General features: G+C 38.9%; 1 protein-coding gene across 6 annotated transcripts in view; it reads left to right on the plus strand.

Moving 5' to 3' along the window:
- LOC113484008 (SAM domain-containing protein SAMSN-1-like) overlaps nt 1-23,209 on the plus strand; it is a 94,303-nt gene that overhangs the window by 68,452 nt on the left and 2,642 nt on the right. For 5 of the 6 annotated variants that reach the window (XM_026856091.1, XM_026856099.1, XM_026856118.1 and 2 more), the window contains 6 exons: nt 7,427-7,498; nt 8,070-8,225; nt 10,369-10,489; nt 11,911-12,062; nt 14,379-14,585; nt 15,612-15,762. In XM_026856091.1, coding sequence (XP_026711892.1) covers nt 7,427-7,498; nt 8,070-8,225; nt 10,369-10,489; nt 11,911-12,062; nt 14,379-14,585; nt 15,612-15,762 — 859 coding nt within the window. Of the gene's footprint in view, nt 1-2,762; nt 3,025-7,426; nt 7,499-8,069; nt 8,226-10,368; nt 10,490-11,910; nt 12,063-14,378; nt 14,586-15,611; nt 15,763-23,209 lie in introns of those variants that run through there. The other variant, XM_026856133.1, reaches the window with a different exon arrangement.

Here is a 23,209-nt window from a genome sequence, read left to right on the forward strand (position 1 = left end):
CCCCCCCCCCCCCCCTTCAGTTTCTTAGAATTAGCTTATTGTTGGTCGTTACCTGTTGTCAAGGATAAGACTGCAGGACGGCAGTAAAACTTGTGCAAGGGTTTTCTAAAGTTTGCTTACTCTTCAGAAAAAACAAATGAGCTTTTGGGACGGTCAGATTTAACCATGACTTAGAGGTTATTTTTTAATCTTGTTTCCCACTGGAAGGTCATTTGAGGGAACACCTTCCACTGAAAACATGCCTCTCCCTGTCGAGGAATGCAGAAGCTGGCTTTCATTCTCGGTGACTCCCTGGGAGCAGGACCAGCTCCCAAGTGCGTACATGAACAAAGTGTAGGATAGGCAAGGAGGCTCTCACTGCCAACGAAATAACCGCTGTAAAGGATCTTGTATGGCTGTGGTATAGGGGTTGAGTTACAGAAGCTCTGACCAAAGCACTGTCATACCAGGGAGGGAGTATTTTCTGCCTTATCCCCTGCTTCTCCGCTCCGGGGTTGGCAGGCGAGTGCACTATATCAGCAGCTGTGGCCGCTTCTCGGGCTTGCCAAAAGGAACAGAAAAGCCCTCAGACATACTGTGTCTCCCCACGCTACTTTGTATGCAGTCTGTGTATAGCACGATGAGGCAGTAGGCTCCTTATTGCCGCTTCTGCTCTGGCTTGGGAGCATTCATGGTAGGGGAGATCCCCACCTCTGCTGGGCAATTTTGCCAACTACCCTGCTCCATGGGAGCTGGAGAGGCGTGGGGCTGAATGCTTCTCGGCTCATCTTTGGGCATATATATTTTCATCTTCACTTAAAGACCATTCTGCAAGCATGCATGCATGTAATTTCTCTTGAATGAGAAATTCAGCTGAACCCTGCGAGGTCAGGACCTAGATAGCACACAGCATTAACAAAATCGTGCTGTGTAAGTAAGCAGGGAAAGGACTTTAACTGAAGCAAGGTGATTCGTTTTTAAAATATGAGAATTTGTCTGTGAATTCATCTGGTTTGGAGAGGAGAAAGTTTCAGCAGAGGAAAGATGTTGGTATTTAAGGGATTAAAGATCAAAGACTGCAGTGCTTATGTAGTGTTTAACCAGTCTTCACTCAGACAGCACTCCCCTTTACTGCAGTCACTTCTGTGCAGGGTGGATTTCCAGTCTTGTTCCTCAATGTTCCTGCCCATGTGTAAGTAAAGGGTAAAAAAAGGATAGCAGGGAGGTGGAAGTGCACATCATGCTAAGTCCTTATCTGTCATTTTCATAGCTCCTCTGAGTTTGTCACACATCCTTAACCTTCTTTTAAAGTCATTTTCTTTTCATGGTTTTGTGTGCCACTGAAAGTCACTTTTAATTAAATGTCATATAAATAATAAAGTCTTAATTACATAATTATTGCAAATACCTGCGTGCACACTCCCAGAATTGGACAGACTGCCAGAAGAGCACTTGGAGTGACTTTTCTCACAAAGAACTGAGAGTGCTCTGCAGCAACTGGGCAGGAACGATACTGCTCAAAATTCAGGGTCAATGTGCATTTAAAGGAAGAGGAGTCAGATCCCTTCCCCCTTGCACATTTTGCAACAGAGTTGCAGAAACCTTTCTCAGTGTTAAGATCTGCGTTTCTTAAATTGCTTCCTTATTTAGTTCCTCACAAACCCATTTAATCAACACAGCACATTTTTTGCCAGATGAAATTGCCTTTTTGCTCAGACTTCCTACATGGTTTGCCTCTTCCTTAGGAAGACTTACAGATCTTGCAAACCATCTTGCCCTTGTTTAACTTCATGGACGGTAGCTTCCCGCTTGCTCTTGGCTGTGTCAGTGCCAGCCCTGGACGAGATACCCTTTGAAAGCACTCAAGAAATGAGTTTTTATGGAAACCCTGACATGTGGACTGGGTTATCGGGAACTATGTGCTTTATGTCTGCATTGGTTCAGGCTTGGGGGACCAAGGCTGGTACCAGACAGAGGCACTGATAAACAGCCACTCAGTGTTTAGAGAGCAAAGTTTGTTGACCTGGAGGAGTGTTTAGTATGATTAACTCATTATTTTATACAGCTTTTCTTCTCCATCATTTTCCATCATTAAAAAAAATTAGGATGTTTGCTCTGAGGCTTCATGGTGGCAGCTTTGTTCAAAGACCACTTTGCTCCACTCTCTCTCCCCACCTCCATGCAGTTACTGAATACCAGACCACGATAACAACCAGTCTTTTATAGAGTCATTTTTAAGCCAGTTAAAAATGCCATTTCAGTAGATTGCCCTATTTGAGTTAGCAAGAACAAGCTGTATCTTTTTTATTGCTTTTGACTGGTGAAGTACAAGGTTTAGGCCATGTTTCGTGTGGGCTATAAAGTTATATTAATAGCTTGGTTAGTGGTCAGAAGTTCTATATGTGTAAATAGGAAAAAATCCCTGAGGTAGAGAGATCATGATGCCTTCTCTTTTTTTGCTTATCTATTACTCTTTGGGGAGTTACTGCATCTTGTATGCAAATTCTCATTCTTCACACAGAAGGGGGGTGGGGTGGGGGGGGTGGGTGATGGTGTATTGTTTTTGTTATTTTTTCACACAACTTCCCAAAAGCTAAAAATTGCAATCTTGCCTTCTGGGAAAGTAGGAGACAATTTCTCTGATTATTTATGCAAGAAGATAAACTAGCAGAGTGGCAATATTCATCCCTACTTTGGTAACTCTTAATTTCATTCACAGAGTAGCCTCCTCCTTCTGAAGGGACTGGGAGCATCAGAGAATAGAAGAAGTGAACTAAATTCTGAGGTCCACTTATCTCCATTGATCAAAGCAGCAAGCAAAAACTGTCCTCTCGGACACTTGTCCTCTGTGGCTTCTTCCAAGAAGAGAGGGAAAAATACAAGTGTCTGTGGCAGGCGAGGAAATTAAGCAACATGCTGAGCTCCATTTTTGTTGCTCCCAGTGACCACATTTGCCCCTGCGCAAGTTACATGGTCTGGGTAGTCTAAGGATGAATGGAAGCTAAAAAATGCATACAAGAATTTGAGATTTATTTGTGCGAGAGGGTCAGTACAAAGTCATTGCGTTGTGCTGGATTTAAAAGCTGTTTTGAATAGGACTTGAAGCAAAACATAATGGGCCAGAATTTCTCACGGAAGGGAACCAGATCTCTGAGCAGTGTGAATTGTCATATGGAAAATATGACACGAATATCACCAAAAATTATTATTTAGCAGGATAACTGCTTCTCAGTTTTGGCTCAAAGGTTCTTTAGACATAGAGAAGCTCTGACTATTTTATAATAAGAACTAACCGATTTCTCCTATGATACGCCCTACAAGGGAAAGATGCAGATTGCAGAACCTTTTCTTGTTGTTGTTTTATTATTTGTATACCACACCATTTCATAGGGAAAATGATAGGCAATTTACAGACAAATCAGATCACCAACTGCAGACTGTCCAAATTAAATAAGCAGCAATTACATAGCACTTACTCCTTTAAAATGATTATTTAAAGTTCCTGGATTTCAGAGATTGAAGATACAGGAAAAGATGGAAGAAGGATTTAAAATACTAAAAAATATATTTTAGATTATCTGTTATGCTAATTTGTTATACCAAAGGGGAAAGAATGAAAATTAATGCATCCATTTGTAGAAATTGTTTGATCGGTCCTTGGGAAAAGTGTTTCTCCCCTGCCATGTCTCCATTAGATTTTACTGAGCAAATTCATATTTGCTTAACATATCCATTGGTAGCTCTTGCTTGAATCCAGCCAGAAAAATCACTTAACTTTATAGGATGCTGAATCTTGGTATCAAAAGTCAATAGCAGATTTTCTCCTAGTAGCTTTGCATTTACTTTAAAAGCTTCCCTTCATCTGGAAATAAGGCCTGTCCATATCTTCACAAAGTAGGTGTTCCCTGACACTAATGCAGTGACTGACACTACTGAAAGTAATAGTCCTGTTCCCTTTGCAGCCCAGAGCTCCTAAATCTGCTTTTTGTTATCAGTATAATGGGGTTGAATATATTTTTAAAAGGTGGTAGCTATTGATTACTTAATGGAAAAAGTTAGTATAGAGAATTGCTGAAGCAGCCCTATTTAGTGCTCTCCAGTGCAACAAGACCATTATCTAGAATCGTGGAAATCATCCTGTAACCCTTATTAATATTTAATAGGGATGAAGCAACATTGAAGTACACTACAAAATAGCCCAAGGCTTCTGCACATGTAGGATATAAGGTTGTTTTAAGGGTCAAAAAAGAGTAACTGATTTCCCTGTGCTCAAGCTGTTTATAGGTAAGACCAATAATAAACAATGGTTTTCCTCTTGTTCCTTTTAAAATATTTGCAGCACATCTGCACTTTAATATACAGTTATTCCTACTAGACATCTTGAAGTGATTGAATGCAACAGAAAGGTCAATGTATGTTTAGAGATCGCTGTGTGAGACTATTTTATACTTTCCCAATATTGCTGTGAATCCCAGCCTCCCTCTTTCTATCCCTCCCGCTCCATGCTGCAGGGCACATTTGGCTGGGTTGACAAGCCAGTGAAAGGTGTTAATCCTGTCTAATAGAAGCATAATCCTTGGGGCTGTGTCTTTATATCATACTATTGAGCTAACCCCTTGTCACAGGATATTGTTCATCTACTTAATAGCAAAGTTCTTTATGGGAATTTTAGATAAAATTAATATGGACAATCCAAATTGTCCTTTCTCACAAGGTAAAAACAAACAAATAAACCACAATGTTTAGTCAACAGAGAGATTTTCTGAGAGATTACAATCAATTAAGAGGAGTTTTTTTTTTTTTTTTTTTTTTTTTTTTTCCCCCCTCAGTGAATAGTAAATGTCATTTTACCTGTCCAAAAATATTCACAGATCTGGGTCAGCTTCTTCAAATAACCTTTGGCTGGAAATAATTTTCAGGTTAGATGTGCCCAGAAATAGTGACAAAAATGATGTAATTTTTCTCCTAAACTGTAGTGTTTAGAACATGGACCCAAAATGCAGCTACACTTTGCTCTTTCATCTGGCTGTACTCAGGTCTCTTCCACTGCCGTGTCCACATTTTTTTTATTTTTTTTTTTTGGGGGGGGTGGGTGAGCTGGTTAATAAATGTGTGGGAAAACAAGGAAATGAAAGAGCAAGGAGCTTTTATTTTCAGTTCTGCTCCAGGGGATGCTGATTTTCTTCTTCTCAAATGGAGACTTTAAGGCAAAGTATTTTCACATGGTCTACAGTAGCTTTTCTTTGTCATTTTTTCTTCCCTCTCCAAACTATTTTTAGTTTAAAAATGGCTGTGTGTAAGAGATAAAGGAGCTAATATGAATAGTAACCCTGTGATTTATGAACAGGGACAGAATAAAATGGGGTCCTTCCTGGATGGAATCAGCCAGGGGAGGTATGTGTGTGCTCCACGTAGCTGGTACAGTTTTGATGAACTTCTTCCTTCAGATCACACTTGTGAAGCCTGAATGCCACCTTGCCACCTTGTGCAGCATCAGGAGCGTGATGCTGTTACTGATGAGTCCTGCAGAGGACTAGCTGCTGCAAGGAAAGGAGAGTGTAAGGAGACAGAGCAGCAAACAGCAGCTTAGTGGCTGTGGGCAGAACATGTACGGGGCCATACCAGCACTCAGAAACTTGACAGAAGCTGAAATCATTACTCAGGTCTCAGCTCAAACAGGTCTTTGGTTTTCCAGCTTCCCAGAGGACAGCACTCCTGCAGCGTTACTAACCCTGCTGCCTACATGGGGGGCTGGAGGATGGGTGCAGCAAGGCCGGTGTTCCCTGCAGTTATGGCTGTTCGTGAAGTTTTGCTCCTCTTACCATCACCCAGATTTCTCCTTAGTTTCTCTGGAAGCAGGTTGATGCTGGCATTAAGTGTGTCTGCAGTGCAAAGGCAGACAAAGGCACCAGCTATTAAACCAGTCCTTTTCTCCTTCTCTTTTGGTGCCCATAGGATAGTCTACCTCAGTTATGTCTGAGGCTACTTAACGAAAACTCTTCCCTGATAGGGAAGATTGGAAAGCTGTAATGGTAGAGCCAGGAGCTTGCAAGTCCTTTTGAGGCTTGTGGTGTTCCTGGATTGAGAGCAAAAGGAGGTAGCTGGAGATGCCAGGGGAAGGGGGCATGATGGGTGCTTTAGAAACCTGGGGGGAGATGAAAAGATGGCTCATGTGGCTTGGGGGGAAGAAAGCAATGGAGCAAAAACTGGTTTGGCTGAAATCACATGGGCATGGGAAATGGATGAATAAATACAGGAGAACCTGTAACCAGGTAGTCTCATATCACTTATGATTTTTTTCCCTCCAGAGGGGATTTTGAATACTCAGAAATATACTGAGATTATGTTGCATAGTATATACTAGTAAACACTGCTTCGAGAAATCTGACACTCCATTAAGATTTTCATTTAGTATGGAAGAGTAAAGAACATTTAAAAAGGAGTTGTTCTGGACTTAGCATTGAGTATTGGTGAAGATATAAAAACAAGGTCTTAAATACACCGTAGAGCTGATAAATGTCTGAATTCTGGTGTTATTAGGGCCACACTTAATGGGACTTCTGACTTGTCATCAATGCCAATTTTATGCAGTTTGCCACCATGGGCAGTGCAGTGTCAAACAATTTTGCCTGGTCATGTCTGGCAGGTATTTCTGTGTCACCTCTCTTGCAAAAACCTGCTGTGCCACTACCTGCTTTACCATGGCAATCATCCACACACAGAAAGGCTGAACATTAGAAGGAAGTAAAAGCAATCCATTCACAGTCTCAATGCACAGCTCAGGTGATTCAGCCTTTCTTATGTGGTGTGGCATAGAGAAAATCTGTACCTGTGTGCATTTAAAAATCAGATTTTCAAATTGGGAGATTGGGAAGAAAAACATGGGGCATGCCTTATTATTCTGTTACTTACTCCCTCCGCAACATACACATTTTGGAAAAAATGTATTCGTAATCGTCAGCAGACCTTGTTGATTCCTGTTGGCAAAGAACTGTAAAGTCTCGCTAGCTGTGAAAGTATCGTTATAACTATATAAATTGCCACAGTTGACGCCACCATAGCAGACTCTATAACTCGTATAGTATTTATGGAAACATCTTTTTTTCTAAGTTCAGAGATAGCAATCTTACCTAGAAGTAACTCGTAGATATATGTGTGTAATTAATGTGAAACTGATGTAGAAGAACTCAATCATATCCATGATCTAGTTAGTATTTGAAGGAGTATTGGTTCTCTTGTTCATTTTTATGCTTCTGGCTGTACAGTCACATTTATTTTTTGTATAGTCACCTCCTAATTTGTTTCTAGCTGGATGTAGCAGTTCATGGTCCACTAATATGGGAGGAATTTTTAACACAAACAGGTGACTTGACAGTTGTATTTAAGTCTTAATAACAGAACAAACCACCATCAGTGAGTCAAGGTTTGTCTTCTCTTTTTTTTACAGCGCACAAGCAGCTTTGGAAGCTTTGACCGTTTCAGGCATCACTCAGTATCAAAGACAGATGATTCAGCTGAGGTCTGTATAACACAGTTTTACTTTCTTCAGTTCACTTTTGCAGGACAGTTACACAAAAATGTTGGGAAACTCTTATGTAAATTTTACACTGGAGAACTTTGCTTGCGTACATGGATCTGTCTGGGTCATAGAGCTCTTGCCAAAATGAACAAGAGAATCACACCTGAGCTTTGGTACTTTGAAGGAAAGATTAGAAACAGTTTTTCAAATAGACAAAAGTCTAACTTCAGGTTGATGCATGCCCAAAGTAACCAGCATGTGTATGCAACAGAGAGATGTGTCATTTTTGTTTTCAAGAACCTGCATAAAACCCCTCAATTCTTGTCTGTATTAAGGACAGTAAACAATAAGAAACATTTTCTAGCATAAAATATATTTTCTTTATGTCATTCACACATACTGTAGTTGCTGCAAACCTATTTGGGTACACTATTCCCCAGGCAAATGGCTATGACTGACTTTTGTCATCCTAACTGCATTGGTGTCCTTAATATTTTTCTGTAGTTCCTATTCCACTACACCAAATTGCATTTTCATTGTGAGTTGTTGCTTACTTTTTATTTCAAATCAGATATCTGAGTTGGAGACTATAAGTGACATTGGAGATGCAGTACAAACTAAAGCAGCAAATAATGGAGGAAGTTTGGGTAAGAAGATGAGAGCCATTTCCCTTACCATGAAGAAAAAGATGGGTAAAAAGTACATCAAGGCACTTTCTGAGGAGATGGTAAATACAGCTTATGAATCTCATGTTTGATGATAATACATGTGATATAAAAATGTTATGTCCATTTTTCCTGTTCATGTTTCAACTGTCATCAGTCATGACAATCCATATAGACATGGTAGAGCATACTGAATTAAGACAGCTTTTAGTATGTACACTTTCCTTCATGTACATGCTAATGTACACACATGTGCAGGTATACAATCAAGGCATCACACAGTAAGGGCCCAAGATAGACAGGAGTTTTACATCACTGAATTTTACTTTGTTATCAAGGAGCATTTGTATAAGCATCACCAAAAAAAGGTCCTGATTGGGTCCTTCCCATGGCAGGGGGGTTGGATCTATTTAGATGATCTTCAAGGCCCCCCTCTGAACCAAACCATTATATGATTCTATGGTTCTGTGATGTGGACACAAGCAAGTATTGGATGAACCCCATCAGCATTCTGATACTCAATGTGTACAAAATCCTTCCTTAGAAGAATTTATCTTTCATTACAAGAATTATTTCCTAAGTCCATTTTGTAGAGGTCAGCCAGCATCCTACAGCATGACAACTCATATGCATTATCTGCTTTTACCTTATCTAATCTTATTGAACTTAACTTTATTAAACATAAAAAACCTATAATGTTTCACACCTTACAAACCTTGTTTTCTCAATGTGTTGTGTCAGTGAGTTCCAAATTTTAAAAAATGTAGGGAAAAAGGACTTGTCAATCATCCTAAAAAATTAAACCAGTCTGCATCCTATCTCACACTTGTCAATATCAAATAAGTAGCGAAAATAAATAAGAAACTTCACAAGTAGAAAATAGTGTTTCACAGGAATCCTTTAGACAGTTTTTGGAGGTCAAAGACAAGGATTCTTGTTTCATTAGTTTATGTTGCAATTTTTGCTAAATTTGGGAGGTTGCAATCCACGATTTTTATATTATAAGAAAGAAAAATCAAAATTTCAACATTTACCTTCTGTACATTTACAGCAACAATTCATATGACAGAAATGCAGTGAATTATCTGATTGGACACACATGTAGCATAATCTTCATTCCTGCAGAAGATGATGACAATCAATACTGGCCCACTGATTAATCTATAGGTTATGACTGGTATAACAAGCACTGTCCTTGTTGAAAACGAAAATAGTCTTTCATTACAATTCTATGCCTTAAACATACCTGTATAAAGGCTCTGCTTCATACATGCACTGTCATCTGTGCTTGACTTCATCAGCAAACTGATGAATAATTAATATTTCCCCAAATATAACGTAACTTCCTCATTACTGCAGGATGTTTCAGTTGCATCAGAATATCATGCACATTGACAATATGATGAAATCTGCTGAAGAAATTCCTTCCTTTGAAAGCTCATCATTATGTCATTTAGTCACTACACTGTCCCTAACTTACCTGTGATTGAAATATGGATCTTACTGTTTTGAATAGGCTGTGATTCCTGAGGTGTGATTTAATGTTATAAACTCAAGGGGCCAATTTCACACACCATTAGATTTTGTGAGAGAAACATACAACTGTTAATTCTGAAATGCACTGGATTTTGAGATCAACATGTAGGTCTGGCAATGTGGTGAGCATGGTGCTAGAACACACTGATGCCGTATGTGTGTGCAGCTGTTTCCAGAACACCCTGTCTTGGGTGCCAGCCTGCCACCAAGCACCCACAATTTTCAGAAGTTCAGTGCAAAACACAGCTGTGTCATCTGCCACCACACCATGTGCTTTCAGAATTAAACTTTATATGTCCTCCACTGAGACAAACAAAAAACCCACTTTATCTGTCTACCTGCAAATTTCCCATTACAAGCCTGTGTCACTGCTGTGGGATATTGCAGTCTCCTGAGATGGAAAAATCAGTTTAGCTGCTTGAGAAGGAGTGGAATGAAGTGAGTGGGGCAGAGAGGATACAGGGCATTCCTCCACGATCATAAGGTGCTAGGGGTGGTGCTGGGCATCCTTTGTACTGGGTATCAACCTCTAAAATGCTTTCTCTCATAGAGTGGTTCTTAATAAAGTGTAACAATGAGTTAAATTCCAATGATGATTTAAAAAGAAAAGAACAAATATTTATACAGACTACATCTCTTGGTAATTAACATCTGATTTTTGTGTTAAAGGGTGAAGAAGGAAAAGATGACAGTGATCCTGGTGGTGGAATACACACTGAGAAGGTCTCCCTAAAAGCCAGTGATTCTATGGAAAGTCTCTATAGTCTGAACAGTGGCCAGAGCTCATCTAGTAAGTACAAGACCTCCATAGTTCTTATTCAGTCACTGGATCAATATTGTTATTGTTTAAGTCTGAGGTATCAGAGCTGGTGATCAAAAATGTGATGGCACAAAAATGTGCCAGACTTCTTCAGTCTGGCAGACAAAAGTGTAATTTGATTAAATGCGTGGCAGCTAGCACAGATATACCTCTCTCCAGAAATAAGCAGTGTTTTCAAGAGTGGAAATACTAACTGAAGTAAAATATAACCTGGATTATAGGGGATGTTGCTGGTGTATATGCCATAAATGTTTTTTGGGGGTTATCACTGCTATGGTGCTGGCACCCATAGGGTTGCCATCACTGAGTGCAGCCACACAAACATCATCTCTGGAGGTAGTGGCTGTGACTTCATCCTTTGCCCTGCAGATGTGAGGCAGACAAAGTCTCTCTGAGATGATGGGTGATGGGGGTCTGACCTGGCAGCTTCGGGTTATGATGCAGAGAGCCACAGTCTGCTTCTCCACAAACCCACTGAAACCCTTCCCTCAACAGGGTAGTCTCAGTTGGAGGGCAGATAAATCTCTGATGAGGAGTTTGACTCCACCTCTCTATCTGTTGCTCTGCTGTGAACATTTGTTGAGCAGGAGGCCACATCTGTCCATGATGACGTTGGTGGGCCATCACTGCAGGCACCACGTGAGCCCTAAGTGGGGACTCAAGCTACCGTTTTGACCGTTTGCACTTAGTAGTTAATCTGGCCCTGAGACGGAGCTGTGCACTTAAGCAATCACTTCAAACAAAACCATTTTTATGATCATTTTCTATGATGTGATTTGTGAAAATTGTATATGGGAGTTTACTTCCAATACACTGCTGCTCTTATCTAAAAACATATTTGGATGGGATATTGCAGAGCTTGCTCAAATTTGCTTGAATTACTCTGCTGATATTTTATTGCTCAACTTGGACAAAATGACAGGCAGAAATGTTGATAAGATTAAAATTTCCCTCTGCAATGCAGGTTCCTTTGATGTTTCAGCTAGCACTGTAATGAAATAAAATAACTTCCACAGTACTTGTTTCCATTTCTCTGAATAAACAGGAGAAGTTCAGCAGAATTAATTCCCTAAATTGCACTTTTAGAGTACATTTTATTAATCTGCAGGGGTAATATTTCAAAAAGTCTGTAAGTAAAATATGTAGTCTGTTAGTATCATCACCAGAAAAAGATTATTGTAAGGAAGATGTTAATGAAAGATCTATCTATTTTCTTTGGTGTCTGTAGTATGCTTTTTATTAAATGTATTTTTCCTGGAATGTGTCAAAACCACACGGAGTACACTCTTCCCCTAGTTCTGTGCTTTTGAACACTCTCCTCTTGGTTGCTGTGCAGAATTGCATGTCTGGGCATTTGGTGCAGCAGATCTCTCAACCTGACTTTCTTTAAGGTGGAGTGACCAGCTGCTCAGATGGAACAAGCAACAGGGACAGCCTCCGGTTTGATGATGAGGTCCCTTACAATGGGCCCTTCTGCGGTCGAGCCAAAGTTCACACTGACTTCACACCAAGTCCTTATGACACCGACTCTCTGAAAATCAAGGTAAGACAACCACCAGGATTTCTTCTTCTCCAGTAAGAATGCCAGGGGGGCATTTCTTACATGTGAAGAATATGTCTACTGCATGTCTACTATGTCTTCTACGAATGCGTTTTTAACTATTAAGCACATGTAACACTCTAAAAGGAAGACCCATCTGGTTTTGCAGTGCTTTTATTAGGACTTAGTTCACACAGTGCTTCAAAGCCAACTGCTGCTAAAGGCTTTTTAAGGCACAGACTCCAGGTAGGTACCTCATCGTGGTATCTACCTGGATACCACAGCTTTCTTCAGAGTAAAATACATGCTGCTTCCCCCATACTAGGTCTGGAGTAAGAAAAACTTGAGTCTCATGGGATGCTAAGTTGCCTCCCCAGCTTTTTCACTTACAGCTAGGGTATATCAAAAGACCCATTGTCTTTAATGAAAACAGTTCGCCTTTCCATTCAGTTTTTCTCCAGGCATACCTTTGAACCATGAGTTTTCTCTGCCCTGACAACATGGCAGGGGTGTCCAGGCTGTGTGAGAAAAAGAAGCTCCACAGGTGGGCCAGTTGAACATTACTAAAAAAGACCAGCCCTTTTCTTCTCCTTCCATGCACAGATAGATTCAATATCATCATACTTCAGACTACTCACGTCTGTAATCTGGGCTTCTTTCTTTTCCCTCTTTGTAAACACCTTCATATCCAGATTATATTCACACTTCAGCATCTTTTCTTCTTCTTTGCAGCCTTTTCTTTTTGTCAAAATCTTCAATTGTATCTCATTGAAGTCTCCTTTTCCTCCTCTCTGTCTTAGATTACAGTCATTGTTCTGTCAGTACTTGCAGTCTTCACCACTTGCCCTCCACTTCCACCCATACCCAGGGCACTTTCAAAACAGCTTAACTGATCACAGAACAGCAAATGCCTCCTGGCTCATGTAGGTTCCTTTTTTAGTCACTGGGGCAGTGTATTTTAGACTCATAAACTAATACTTAAGTTTGAAATCCCCTAAATTTATCTCACAAAATTTCAGTACCCTGAATCTGAATTCAAAGTGTGTATGCAGTTTGGTTTAGAGCCACTGCCTAATCCTGGTCTGCATCTGTATCTGAAGTTCCTGAGCCTCCATGAGTATGTAGAATAATGTGTGTGCTTATAGAGCTTTAAACAAATGTTTGTTTAGTTTCCATTTCAAACGTGCTCATAGCTCTGAGCTTCATATTCTAACAAAACCAGGTCACTGGAACACATTCAATCTCATACTTGGGTTTATACCAAAACTGGGGTGACGGTTTTACTTGCAGTTTCTTGACCAGACCAGAAATCGTTCAGAAGTCTTGGAGTTATTAACAGGTATTTTAACAGAATTCAATTTTTAACTTTGTAACAGAATGCCAAAGTGTGTACATGGGGATTTGTTCGATAACTCTTTAAAGACTTTCAACATGTTTATCATTTCTGTGGTATGTGTCCAGAAGAGAGGACTGACTTCTGACATCAGGGGAGCAATTTGTGTAGGGAGTATGACTTACAAAGGAGCCTTTTTACTATGAAAATTACTCAGAGTGACTGTTTTGCTGAGCTGAGACCTTGGTTCCCACATTGTGGCTGTGAACACCTTTACCAAAAAAGCCTTCTTGAAGTAGCTGTGTTGTCACTCTTTTCTGCACTCACATTCAGTGTGGAGAGCTGAAGCCTTTAGATCTGTCTACTGAGGCACTTTTCACTATTTTCTCAGTCAATTGTATTAACAATAGTGGGAAAATCTGTCAGTCCTTTGGGGAGGACAGACGGGAAAATATTAAGAGAGTTACATGTTCTTTATTGCCTTTGAGAAATCTGGCCAGTGGTTTTTACTGTAAAATGGGCAAGAGAGCACCATTCACATAGCTCAGCTATCAGTTTTTGAAGACCCTTGAGATGCTGGATAAGATTACCGTGTGAATAGTTTGGCACATATTTGAAAAATAACCTCACAGTACTCCTTTGCATTTTGCCAAAGCTATGACCACTATCCATGGAGGAAGTTGATTGCTGATGCAATCCTTTCCCTTTTCACCCACCAAGTGGAGCACAAAAAAGGTGAGAGGCTGCCTATGCTCACCTCCCCATCACAAAGATTTGGAGATAAGGACTAACTCAATTTTCTGTAATTATTTTGCTGGGATTTTATAAAAGCAAAGGAGCTAAATCTAGGTAATTTTTAAAAGTTATTTCACACTGACTAGTTAAGATTCTGTGCTGTCTGTGTTGGTTTTGGTCCATAGAGGAAAAGCTACGTATAACAAACCAGATGTGTAAGCAGTGGTGTTCTTTTTTTGTTGTTGTTCTAGAAAGGAGACATTATAGATATCATCTGTAAAACCCCCATGGGCATATGGACAGGCATGCTGAACAACAAAGTAGGAAACTTCAAGTTCATTTATGTGGATATTATCTTGGAAGAGGAAGCTGCACCCAGAAAGATAAAGCCACACAGAGGAAGCAAAAGGACCAAGCCTAAAACACTGCAAGAGCTCCTGGACTGTGTCCACCTGCAGGTCAGCCAACATGTTTCCCAGCTGTATTGGAAACATTTAATTTCTGTGTGCTCGGGTGTGGATGTCATTTACAGGCAGAAGCAGAAAGGCAGGTTTCAGCAGTTCTGTTGTCAGCAAAGCAAAGCAGCTTTGTGTCTGTCTTTTATCTGATGTGAGTGGCTTACAGAACTGCATTTTACGACATCATTTGGTTAGGCTGAGTCTCCATGCAAAGAGGCACAGTGGTGACTTGTCAAGTCACTGTAACCTGATTGCAATTGTGTGCCTAAGCATAGGAGGTGTGTGACTGTGGATACCTCAGGGACAGGACTGCAGCCTGGCTCCAGTGCCAACATTTAAAATTTGGGTTTCTAATTTCTCGTGATCTTTAGGGAGCAATAGTCTTTTTGCACTATGCTCATGTTGCACCTCTTCCTCTCTGCAACCCTAGTTCTCAACTGAGTGTCAAAGCATAATTAGGTCATGATTTACAGGTAACATTTTTAATAACGGTTATTGCTTTGGTGCTGATGCAGACACTCCTTTCCCTGGAGTACGCACAGAGTTTCATACTGCATCAACACACAGCTCAAGGGGAACCATGTGTGACGCAGCATGGCTGAGGGCTCCCTCAGCTTCTCACCCTCACTTATATTGAGGGGCTCCCTCTGTGCAAAGGCAGAGCATACCCCACCTCAGAGGCCTTCCTGGACCCAGAGCGGGAGGCACTCATGGGGTGACCCACAAAGGTCCAGACACTCGGCAGATTAAATAATTTCTGCCAGAGCTCTGTCCTGATCCAGTTTGCTGCCGGACTCTTAGACAATTCAAACACAGATGCTGGGATGGCCAGGAGGACACCCAAACATCTCCTCCTCTGTTCTCTCTTGCTCTCCAGCTCTAATTTTATGACAAAGGCAGGTCAATCAGACTGGAGAATGGAGCACATTTCAACCCTGACAAAAAAGTAAAAGAGAAATTGTGCCTATTACTCTACCAAACATAGTGCTTGTTTACATGAGAGGATTTGCTTTTTTCTTTCTGTAGGAATATGCCTCAACCCTCTTGCTAAATGGCTATGAAACTCTAGAGGACTTAAAGGATCTACAGGAGAGTCACCTGATCGAATTAAATATTTCAAACCCAGAAGACAGGGCAAGATTGTTATCAGCAATTGAAAATCTACAGGACTATGATGGTAAGTGCTTAAGCTTTGTAAACACTCATGTGCAAGTTTTAACTGAAGACATAAATTTAAAGAAACAGTGATTCTCACACTGATGTGTTAAATTATTTTTCTTTTAAATATGAAACATGGAGTCAAATGGTTTACTTATTTGTTTGGACAGCAAACCGTACATCTCTTCCTGATATGTATATGATTACTATACTAGTAACACATGAAAGATCTAAAATTTCTTATTTACAGGTCCTACACTAGAGATTGGTAGCAACTATTGCTTAAGAACAACACTATTTATGGTTGAGGACCCAACCCCCAGAGAGGTTAAGTGACTTCCCAAAAGTCACAAGGTCTGTGCAAGAGCAGAAAATAAAACTCCCAAACTCTGCACTAGTATCTTAACCAAAACAGAGCTTATTTCAAATAGCTACAGTAAATATTTTTCTTTAATTTTTTTTGAACAACATTCTGCAGAAGAATACAGTTTTTCTTTCTCTCACTTTATTCCATACTTAAAGCCTTATCCAAATCGGTTTCTTTTGTAGGAAGTTTGCTTTGTTTTGTTCTGTTTTTTTAAATAAACATGTACTAAGAGCTGGTTTGCACTCTTCTCAAAACGAATCTGACTCAAGTTTCTGGTCAGCTTCTGAAAGCTGATCGTAGGGTGTGTGACTATGTATGTGTATGGATCACCATTATGTTTTCTTCACTTGTTCCTTTTGCTGGGAGTGGAAAAGCTAGGACACAGAACAGAAAATACTGTTCTCATGATATTTTAATGATATTTCCAGCCTGACTTTTAATTTTAAATAAATTATGTCAAATTCCTAGAAACTACAGATAAACATGTACTTAATTAGACACTCAGCCAAAACACGTTTTCTTCTTCATTAATATTTGCGCGTACTCACCCCTATGCTGAGCAGTCATTTCATCAAATGTGCACTTGCATTTGAGAAGCATCTGAAAGAAAAAAAAAAGGAAAACTGTAAAAGCAATGTCTTCCTGGCATATTTTAATATCATTTCTGGTCAGGTGTCTACTTTTATCTCCTCAGTAGGTAGGCAGATCTCCAATTATCTCTCCAGCACATGTACATACATATATGCACATATCTGTATGTACATATATACCCTATGTGCTTCAGTACGTAAATCTCTTTGGGTTTCTATGCATGTCTTTGGCACCCTCATCCATTCTGCTTTCCCTGCAGATCTCTTCTAATCCCCTTCTTGCTGTCTTTACTGACCTTGTTTTTTACTGTATGTTTGGGCTTTTTCAGGAGCCCATTTTTACATGCAGTCTTTCCTCTTAGTCAGCTTCCAGGGAAGAGTAAGGTCCTTGCAAACATGTTGGAGAGGTATTAAAAGGGTTTTCTTTGCCCACCAGGTTCAGTAGTTCTTTCTGATCTATAGTTTTGTAAGACGACAAGCTAGAACAGGATTCTTGAAGAGCTCTCTATGTAGATGGAAAGAGTGAATCCAGGAAATAAAGGGTTATATCTTCCAAGAATTGTATTGCAGGGATCTAGCTGGAAATCATCTGAAAAGACATTTGTTTCCCTAGTTTGCCCTTAAACTAAATATTGGTATATTTGTGTATACTTCTTGGTAACTAGCCTTTCTGCACCTTTTACTGTGTGTCTTTTTCCATAACAAAATTTAACATACACACACACACACACACACACACACATACACAAATGCTAGACTGTAATTTTTCAGCTTTGCATCAGTGTGAAAAACAAAACCAAAACATAATGGTTTTTAAGAGACCACACGAGCATCAAACTATTTTGGAGTAGTGAGGATAGGTTTACTATTTCTATTTCTTGTGTAACAAAAAGCATAGCAAGCAGCCTTAGACACCTAACCTTTTTAGAAGATGACGCCGTTTTTCTTTTTCTGAAGGTGTCTAAACACCTAATATTCTACATACACCTGTGCAAGGACCAAATCTAACAAGGCCCTTGCATGTCCTATACACTGAAAATTAATAAATTTACCTTAATTATCCAAATAGGATTCTTCTTAGCTGGCAGCATGGCATCAAGTCAGTTCTCCAGGCAAAACAGTGATGTTATCTGTATGGTAGTCTAACAGTTTAAATTCTTGTAATAGTTCTGGAAATAATATTATTAAATCTTATAAAGTGGCCTATGCTTCAAAACCAGTGATGACACTGTAATCTTAGATCAAGAGAATAAATGAATATTTCCTCTCATCCACATAGACAGGTATAACTCTCATCCACATAGACAGGTATAATCTTTCTAGTATTCAAATTACATAGAATAATATTCCCAGAATTTATGAATACTCACAAGGACCAGAACCAAGACATCTTTATATACCACATCTTCTGCAAGCATTCATTTAAGTCTAGTTATGTTTCATAAGACTCATGTATATTTTAAGATGAGCCATGCATAAATACTTTCCTGGTTTGGGTTACTGTCTTGAATCAGGACTGAATCAAATATTTGTCTTGTCTTGTTGCCAAAGTTCATAGCATTTGTCATGTGACTGGTAGGGACAGAACAGAATTTAACAACCTGCTCTGAAAAGGAAAATACTAAAGACTAAAACTGATAGAAGCTATCTGTTAAGTCGTTATAACAAAAGACGGGGAGTCAAGATGATCTTGAGGATAAGCTCAGCATGTCTGACTTCATCCAAATCATTTGACCTTTTTGTCCTTCTGTCAATCGGATTGGAAAATTAGGTTGAAAGAGCTGGGTGCTACTGTGAAACTGAATTCTGCATCTGAACTCAACTTTCCTAGGTCAATATTTTTTTTACTAAATGGGCATTACTCAGTCCAGCATAAATGATTTTTTAATTAAAATTGATTTTCTGCATTGCTTAGAAGTGAGCAGCATAATTACCCACAGCTACAAGGTAATCTGTTTACTGGCCAAGATTATTCTAGATATAAGTTCAGCACTTTTCCAGGTAAAAGTTCACTCGTTTTATAAGCTTTATGTGAAAATATACTAAAGCCATAGACCATATTTGCTGTTCTAAGCCCATCTTTCTCACGGAGTTTGGAAGACTTCCATGTCTTTGCATTACATTTGTGCTTCCATGAAGTACATGTTTGATTAATGGTGGAGTCTCAGGTATGGTCCAGAGTTGAAATACAAGGGTTTCTGGGTTCTTGTGACTCTGCTATCATTCAGAACAGCCAAGCATACTGGAACATAGCTGTATTTATTATATTCTACTACAAACGATGTAAAACAAGATTTAGTATTTCTTTAATGTGATATCTGATATTGTGAAATGTTTTTACGGGGCTTTTAATTTCTTTTTCTTTCCTTGGCTTTTTCTTGACATTTATTGTATGTTATACTAAGTGATTTCTTCATGCCGCATATTTGTGACTATATAATTCATGTTGCAGAATAAACAGCTACTGAGTTTTCTAACCAAAAGATGAGCAGCAATAGTTTCCACATTATATGCTTCTTAAAGCCATCCAAAATGCAGGATTTCTGGCAGTGAGAATTTTTACATCTTACATTTGATTTAGACCTGAATGAATTTGAAAGGAAAAAAATTATCCTTCTTATACCAGGAACTAAAAAGTAAGTTTTATTTAGCAAATGCTACCACATAGTGGTTCTTTAAGCAGATTTTGCTTTCTGGTACTGCAGTATCTTCTTCCTACATTTCCTGGGAGTCCAGGCCCAAATTTACCATCTTCAAGTACTTCAGGTAGCAAGGCTATCCTAGTACTGCAAGGTCTTGTAAGCTCCTCATGATCTTCCTCCCTTCCCAGATCTCTTTTTAGATTTTCTATAAGTTGATCAGACCTATATATTTGGGACAAAATGATTGGTTTCCATGAATTCATGGCTGGGGAGGAAAAAAAAAAAGCAATTTTCATAACGTATTTCTTAATAGCTTTCCATTCTTCTCCCAGATGGCTTCTAGACAGGAGATGGATGTCTGTGCTTTTGTAGGATGCTATTTTTAAAGTGAAGCAGTTGCTGGATGGTTAATGAATAAAGTAATAAAAGAAGTTTGGAACTTTTTTCTTGACCGCTTCCCAGACAAATGTTTTTGTGTGTATATAATAGCCTTGATTCTCCTCTCACTTATATGATGTAAGTCAAGAGGTTCATTCCTGATGTCCAATGGGTTGCATTAGTCCGAAGCTATTCTGAGTTAAAGAAGAATTAGACTTCACTGGATATGTGCATACAGTTCATTTTATAGAAAAAAAAAAAAAAAAAGTTGCATATGTGCATCATAGTCTAAATCCCACTGCCAGTACCAGATGAAGTTTGTTCCAGGTTTATTGTACTTGGACAGTGAGACAGTAGATAGCTGAGGGCACCAACTTTCATTTCTTAGTTGGATTCCTTACATGAGGACCTTTCTTCAAGAGTATGATTTTACACTGGGCAGTCCCTTTAAATATGTGAGATTATACAATATCATGACAAGGTCAAATTGTGCTCAAAGACAATCTTCCCTTCTGTACTGTGGTACAACTCATTGACCTGGACATAATATTTCCAGATTTCACAAGGAAACACATCCTTGCATGACTATTAGTATTTTTCACCTTTTTTTTAAGCATATCTGTTTGCTTCCAGATTTTTAGAGAAAAAAAATAAGCTTCTCATTTCTGTTTTCACCATAGACTCTCCTCTCACATCAGTTCAGTATCCCTCCCTGAAAAGCTATGCCACTGATTTCAGTGAGTGAAATTTTTAAAGTTGTATGTGTGTAAATATCCACAACATGTTTACTCCTTCGAGTCCCAGAGTATTGCATGTATGTACAGAACCATTTCAGGTTTCTCTGCTTCTTTTTCAAGAAGTATCACCATTTAGTGCTTCAAAATGATCCTTTCTGAGTTTGATGCTTGGTGAGTTTTCATTTCATTTTAACACTTAGGTGGTCTAACTGGTACAGACAGTACAGGTTGATACATGGCCTTCATACATACTTAGGAGGTCTAACTTCAGCCTTGAACACTTTTTTGTATTTAATTATTGTATGGTGCTGCTCAGTACGTCACCACTGCACCTTCCAGGAAGACACACAAGTGAGTCATCCTAAAGCATCATGCTCCTACCCCAGTTCTCCTGGGCAAAACTCATGAAGGCAAACTCTCAGAGTCATGAACTATGGCTTGCTGCTGGGTGGCCTTCTTTTTTTCCAAGACAAAATCCAATCTTCCTGCCCCTCACCTGGTTTAAACTGACATAACCACACAGTTATGTCAGTGTGACCTCTGTACATTCTTGAGCTGAATTTTCTTAAACCTAAACTTAAAGTGCTTTCCTAAACAGGACTTCAAACTCATTAAAAAAAGCTGTTGAAAGAAAAAAGGCATCTATCCCTGCATGTTTCATGCACATCTATGTCACTGAATAACAAATATTCATTTCAAAGATCTAAATATCAAGGAAGATAAGTATGTATCACACATCTATTACCAAAGCTAAAGGCCTCACATTTTTTTCAGAAGTCTGAATATAATCCCATCTTCTGAAGTAGTATTAAAATATATGTGTCAAAATGATGCATATCTTGGACTCTTCTGGCCATATCATAGACAACAGTGACTGAAAGCTATTTATCTTATATGAAACTGCTTTACTATAGAAATATGAGAGGATATCCATTTGTTGATAAGATAGTTATTTCTGATGATTCTGCAACATCTAACAGCAGCTGAATTTTATCAATTCCTGTTTCCTGTGCATTGTGTCTTCTGATGTCTAAAAGATTAAGACAGCAAACTTACCTTTGCTAATGTGGAACATGTACATGTACATGTTAGAGGAAGGAATGAAGTAGAACCAAAAGTAAGAGATAAAAGCTAAAATAGAAAAAAGGAAAAAAGAAAAAAAAAAAAGCAGCATAGTTCCTTTTCTTGTGAAGCAATGTCTAAAGTTGTATGCTACATATATTTATAATACTCAATATCCCGTTCAAGCGGTTTAGTAGTTACTGCATAATATTTAAAGCTGCTTTAAATAGAGGAAAAGAAAAAAGTGCCAAAGTTTGCTTTCAGTCTTTTCGTCATAAATAGGGAGGAGGTTCAACTTTTTATGCTCAGAATGAAAAGTAGAAAATATAATAATTTTACTGTCTCAAATACCTGAACATTTTTTGTTTTCAGTTTTTCAGGTAAAAAAATCTTCTAGTATTATGGGAAGAGTCAGAAATTTTACATTACTTTATGTTTTCTAAATAGAAATTTCTTATTCTCCTAACTGACCTAAATTCAGATTTTTTTAAAAAAAATCTCAGTTCCAGGCTTGTCTCTGTCTTTTTCCCTGAAATGTGCAAGGGAAAGACATCACTGCAAAATAATTTAGGATCTGTTTTTCACATAGGAAATACTCAGATTATCACAACTAGTTACAGGGCACTAATACACTGACTGAAACTGCATTTTCCATTTAATCCACTAGATACTTGGTCTTCTTTCCACTGTAAAGCAAAGTGGATGGAGGTTCCTATCTGACCTTGAAAATGTAAACAGGATTAACACTTTTTTAGGTCACTGCTAGCCAGGGCAGCAGATGATGCTAGAGAAGCTGATAAAAGTACCAGCAAGCAGCATTAGGCTGATGAAGGATTACAGAAGGTGGCAGGGGAGCCCTGCCTGCAGCCACACAAGACAATTTCATCCATCCACGGGCTGAGCTCTGTCAGCCCACAGTGACCGAGACATGGGTCATCTTGGTGCCGGTGGGATGGGTGCAGGGAGCTAAGGACACAGTTTAGATAAAGCTTTATTGGGGCATCTGCTGTTATTTGTGCTAAACTACATCTGTTGCTACTAATAGCAGCAGTAATACCTTCACTGGTGTAATGCCTTTTGTAATTCCTTCCTGACTTAAATCAGAAATCAATTGGACCCTACGTGATCAAATATTTTCCCTGCAAAGAGAGATAACATTTGACATGACAAACTATGTTCTGTAAGGTGAGAAGGAGATCAAACAGTTACAGATATCAATTAAATCTGTTGAAAGGTATACTCTTTCACACAAGTGCAATTAACCATTAATTTATTTGGGAACAAGGTGGGACTTCTATTCCTTGGAAAGTATTTGAAGTAATTTTTTTTTTTTTTTTTAAATACATCAGGTTATGCCTATAACCTCAGGCTTAATGCAAAAGTTACTAAATTGAGACTTTGGATTCTTGTCTTCAAAAATCAGATTAATTTATTAACTTAATTAGGCAATTGAAAGTTAGAAAATATTAAATAGAACTAATCTGTCCAAACAAATCTACTAGACCTCCATCACACCTAAAAATGTTTTTCAGGGTATCAAAATGCTTTGTGAAATAAGTTCATTGAAATCTCACACAATGAAGAAAGGTACTGACCCTTCTGCTGTTTGATTTCCGTATTTTCAGAGTGAAACATTTCAATTTTTCTTCTTTAATTTATTCTTAGTTATACAACACAGTACTAAAAAAAT

The sequence above is a fragment of the Athene cunicularia genome, assembly GCF_003259725.1.
Source record: "Athene cunicularia isolate RWA chromosome 1 unlocalized genomic scaffold, athCun1 chr1_part1, whole genome shotgun sequence".
Classification (NCBI taxonomy): Eukaryota; Metazoa; Chordata; class Aves; order Strigiformes; family Strigidae; genus Athene; species Athene cunicularia.